We start from the raw sequence: 5,141 nt of genomic DNA, 5'->3' as shown, positions 1-5,141 counted from the left end.
TTTAGATCTTTTATTGAGCATAACACGTACGTATGTTTAATATGTTCTTTTGACAAGAAGTTCAATCAATTTCAGGACCTTCTGAACTTATACGGAGAGTATACATGGATGAAAAATCAACCAGAGAGAAGTTCATAGTTAAGGGTTCACCACTAAACAAACAAGTATCACCAACGAGAATTCGTCGGTGAAAGTCCGTTGGCTATATGGGCATGAGTAATTTGATTTTGGACGTTCCCGACAACTAATTTAGCGCGGGATTACCAACAAGTCATCTCTCCAGTGGTAATATGCACTTCTCTGGTTTGGTTTTTATCACTTTTCAATACGTGTTGACTGTGAACTGTTTCTTTAATAGTCACATCCCGCGAACCAGGCAGTAGCCTACCGTTTCATGCCACCAGTCTGGGCCGGTTTCTGCTCAAGCGTCGGATCGTCAAGGTAGAAAAGTATAAAAGCTACTACTTATCATTGAATAAAGGATTACTAATTCAGTAATTACCGTTCAAGGGTCATAAGTTGTACGGTCTAGAGATTACAGTTTATCATAAGCAGAAAACAGTGTTAACTTTCTTTTGATAGAGTCTGCCTACCCTCTCACAGTTTATCAACCTCCTCCTTTGTGTTCATACTTCTCAACCTTGTGTTTCAAACTACCCGCAATCCCAGCAAACTTTATAGCCTCTCCTTTCAACTCCTTTAGCTTTGCTGCAACTTTCTTGATTTCATCTTCAGCACGTTTATGTTCGTTTCTTGCCTCAAGATACTGCTTTATATCCACTGCAACTACGGATACAAACACAAGGGTTGCAAGTGTATGTACCTTATCACGTAAAAAGCCGACCTTCATGCCCAAAAGTTCAAAAGAATTTAAGGACTTCTCCCATCTATCAAAGTCTTCTTTAGTTCTCGTGATCTTGCATCTTTTGATCTGATCAACAACTCTTACAATTTGACCAATCATACCTGGTAGTAATGTATCATACCAGTCTTTAGAAACACCATCGTGTAGGTATTCTTTGTTACAAATGCATACACGTAGTACATAAAAGAATAATAATCCAGGGTTTTTGTTAAATTTCTAAGTTTAGTAAACTATTACCTGATGGAGCAGTATTTGCCATTAAGAAAACAAATTGAAATCTGAACCACCACCAGGTATAGCACAACTTCAACTGTGAAGCACGGCCCACTATCGAGTTGCTGTGAGAATTTAACAAACACAAACACAGTGAATGACAATAATAGTAAGTAGTATGCCATAATTATACAAACCTAAATCATTACCCAATGGTCTACCTAAAAAACCTGTTGGTAAAAAAACCGGTGGCTTTCCAGTAAATCATGCCTAAATAATTCATTATTTTCTTTAAATCTAGAACATCATCCAGGATAAAGATATCTAGATATCAAAGTAATTTTGATATCCAGATATACCATGAAAAGGGAGCTTTAATATATGAATCTTATAAACATTTAACAAAAATATGGATTTCTTGATTTTACCATACCTGATAGAAAGATAGATGCGCTCCTATGAACTGTCAACATGCTATGATCCATTCCCATACCTGATATAGATCAATGTATGCTGTCAGCAGCTATCAAAACACAAAATTCTCAAAACATGAATCAAACTTGGCAAATACAGAGCAGAGAAACAATACACATTGAATTGTTAAACATCACCAAAGTCCTAAAATCTTCAGATCAGATAGAATTAATGAGCAAAGATGAAAACTTCTTACATGGACACTCGATCTGGTCAGTTATTGGACCTTCGATCAGGTCAGAAAACTGCATACTGAATTGGAGCGGTAAGATCTCAGATGATGGAAGAGCGGCCGTGAAATGATTTTCCAAATGATGTTAACTATATATAGGTGAGAACGTAGGGGAAAAACCCTAATCTTAAATTTTGGTTCAAACCACGGAATTTTAATATCTTTTTTTCATAGAGAACTTAAATGAATATAGGATTTATAAACCACGGAATTTTAATATCTTTTTTTCATAGAGAACTTAAATGAATATAGGATTTTTTTTAATGTTTCAATAGTAAAATAAAACAATAACTGAAATTTGACTATTACAATTTGGGTTTACACAGTCAGCATGTAAAACAAAAAAAAAAAAAAAAAAAGAAAAAAGAAACCATGAATATCAAAAACAAAGTAACACTAATAGTTCGATTGGAATATAGTAGAACAAAAGCTTTTGAACCAAAAATCAGAACATATCTATATTGCAATTGCAGGTGTTTTCTTACTTGTATTCATTGAATATGTGTAGCATTGAAAAATCTAGAAAGATAGTAAATGTATTTTGGTATATATAACACATCGTATTCATGTTTGTAAGGGGCTGATCGTTTTCCAAAGATTGTGTACTTTTTGATCTGTAAATCCTTTCCAGTGGTGTTTGCAAATAAAATTTGTTCATGGGTGGCCTCCGCTGGACACCCAAGAGACTTTGATATTTTCTTTAATCCACTGCCATGGCAAGCTGAATTGGCCAAACCGATGCCATGCCAAGCAGACTCATTCATAGTTCAACGTACTTGGTCATAATAACATGGCAACCGTTTCAATGGGATCTACAACTTTGGAATCTTTGCCACCCTAGCAAATGATTAATGTCTATTTTTAAAATAACCAAGTATGAGTCCCAATCCAATGATTTTGCAACAACTACATGGATAGGAGGATTCACCATATGAAGCCTCGAACATCATCAATTCCTCACACTACAAGAAATTTCAGCTTTAGCGGCGACAAAAATCATCGCTAAATCTAGAAAAAGTCGTCGCTAAAGCTAGAAATAGGCAATAGCGGCTACTTTGTCGCTATTGTTTGATTTTCGTCGCTAAAGCATGTCTCCGCAATTGGTGATTTCGTCGCTAAAGCCCGACGATGAGCAAGCATCCGTGTCATCATCGCTGCCATCATCCGCTTCTTCACCATCAACATCTTCGCTTCCAAACTTTGTCAGGTAACTCGATCTCAAAAGGTTTTGAAGTTCATTTTTAAAATCCGGGTTTTGGAATCAACTCTGGAATAGTGCCTACAACAATATGTATACCAAATTTATTACACTACCAAATAAAGCAACCAACATATAGGTTAGTTTCTATACTAAAATAAGCTAGTTTACCTTTGAAAATTGTGGAGTTTGCGACTCCTCACCAGAGACAACCCGCGATGTACTTGAACAAGGTTTATGTTGATACATGTAGGTCCCTCTCGGAGGATGACGAACCTAAACCTTGTTATACTAACCCACTAGCGAGTGCGGAATCCAAGCTAGCAAGCAAACCGGGATGAAGCAAGTATAAACACAAACACACAAAGATTCACCGATTAACACTACTTGTATTAATGCGAATGAAAGGTTCTGGTTACAAGCACAATGTTCACAAATGTGTTTTGCAAACTCTCAAAGTGTGTGTGTGTGTTTCGGACAGAATGCTCTCAAACTCTCTATCTCTCGGTGTGCATCTATCTCACTAGTCTGTCTTGAACACACTGCATGGGTATTTATACCCATACACAGCAGGTCTGGTCGAAGGATCATTCAGAATGACCGAAAGATCATCTGTCGATCACAAAGCTCTCGAAGGATCCATATTTACCTCGAAGGATGGTATATCCTTCGAGGTTCAATAGTATCCTTCGTTGGACATCTTTCGAGCTCATCGAAAGATAGACATAATCCTTCGATGGCCCATCTTTCGACTCAGACACTTTACAAACATATTCCTAACTGTTGGTCCAAGTCAAACCAGGAGGACGGTTGACTTGGTCAACTTACAGGACTGACAAGGACATCGTTTACATCGTGACCGAATACAGACAAAGTACAGACACAAGTGCACCAACAAACTCTCCCTTGGCTGTAGCTTTGTCTCGATCTTCGATGGTTGCAGATTTGTCTCGATCTTGATCATCTTTGATCTTCATGTCTTCAAGACTCTGATGTCCTTTCAAGTCTTCAATGTCGGAGGATCTTCAAAGTCTTCACGTCTTGAAAGCAGAGAGTGTATCAACAAACTACCCGTATCATGTAGGAAGTATGTTGACAAACTCCCCCTTATCATAAGCTCCCCCTTGGGTTATGCTCGTGAATGACTTGATCTTTATGAAGTGAGATCCTTGTGGTGTTGATGATGGCCAGCGGCAACTCGATCATCTTCATCTTTTGAGCGCCTTCACGTCGTGTCTTCATTCCAAAGCTTGTCATTGACCATGTTCTCCTAGCCTTTAGAATCTGCACATGCAAGAAATCTAAACGCGTAATGAGAACAACTGCTTGGAATATAGTTAGCGTAAACAAGTGACACACAAATGACCATGTTGCAATCAAACACCGTCCGACAGTTTGAAAGTTTAATAAATTTGTCAATTTTAGTCTTTAACTTTCAAAACATGCAAATTTCGACCGTTTATGAAGATTTAGTCAGTTCGGTTTTCAGTCAGGTTTCAGGTAACGAAGACTAGAGTTCCAACATCGTACGATCGAAAATAAAGTAGAAATAAAATCTTTTTGGTATTTTTGAATTTTTCAAATGTAAAGACTGAAAGCAGTAAATAGATATATACAGACATTCTTTTTGCAAGTTTCGAGGGTAAGAGAATCATATCAGTGTACGGTCAAGCCAAAACACTCGTGTTGTTCAATTAGTTAACATTAAGATAAGCATCCTATAACAATTATCGGTATTGTTGTCCACTTAAGCTCAACTTATCAGATGTAATCATGGCGAGGGGATACGTTAAGGTATGATTTATACTTACCGACCGGTGTTCATCCACATCACGACACATTCCCGTATCAAGGTATGCACGAGGGTTCATCTTACTGGTGAGTATACCGATTATCATCTGTTTGACCGTATATGATGTGAGATTCTCACTTATTTTGATTTGAAAACATGCCCTATGTGATATAATCACTTATTTATGAGGAACTTGATTTTCAATATGCATGAGGGCACAGGAGCAAGTCCGTGAACAGGTCAGTACTTCCGTACAGCAGAGAGACGAACTTGACTCCCGGATAAATGTGATATTTTATCACTTATTTGATATGGACATGTGATTGTTTATCACTTATTGAGGTCGAATGCAGTATGTAATATGTAC

General features: G+C 37.4%; 1 protein-coding gene across 2 annotated transcripts; it reads right to left on the bottom strand.

Annotated features, from left to right (window-relative positions):
- Positions 1 to 436: 436 nt before the first annotated feature.
- On the bottom strand, positions 437 to 1,915 carry LOC110890552 (B3 domain-containing protein Os01g0234100). Of its 2 annotated transcripts, none has more exons than XM_022138172.2 (4): positions 1,749 to 1,915; positions 1,512 to 1,601; positions 1,103 to 1,203; positions 437 to 966 (listed from the first exon to the last, which is right to left on the bottom strand). In XM_022138172.2, exons 3-4 carry the CDS (start codon positions 1,122 to 1,124, stop codon positions 608 to 610), a joined length of 381 nt encoding a protein of 126 aa, XP_021993864.1. In that variant the 5' UTR covers positions 1,125 to 1,203; positions 1,512 to 1,601; positions 1,749 to 1,915; the 3' UTR covers positions 437 to 607. The 2 variants fall into 2 exon arrangements, with proteins under 2 accessions (XP_021993864.1, XP_021993863.1); XM_022138171.2 differs by having other exon boundaries at positions 1,512 to 1,571.
- Between the last annotated feature and the right edge of the window lie 3,226 nt (positions 1,916 to 5,141).

Source organism: Helianthus annuus, chromosome 11 (genome assembly GCF_002127325.2).
Source record: "Helianthus annuus cultivar XRQ/B chromosome 11, HanXRQr2.0-SUNRISE, whole genome shotgun sequence".
In the NCBI taxonomy this organism is placed as follows: domain Eukaryota; kingdom Viridiplantae; phylum Streptophyta; class Magnoliopsida; order Asterales; family Asteraceae; genus Helianthus; species Helianthus annuus.
Note: the sequence above shows the minus strand (reverse complement) of the source record. Positions and strands in the feature narration are given on the sequence as shown.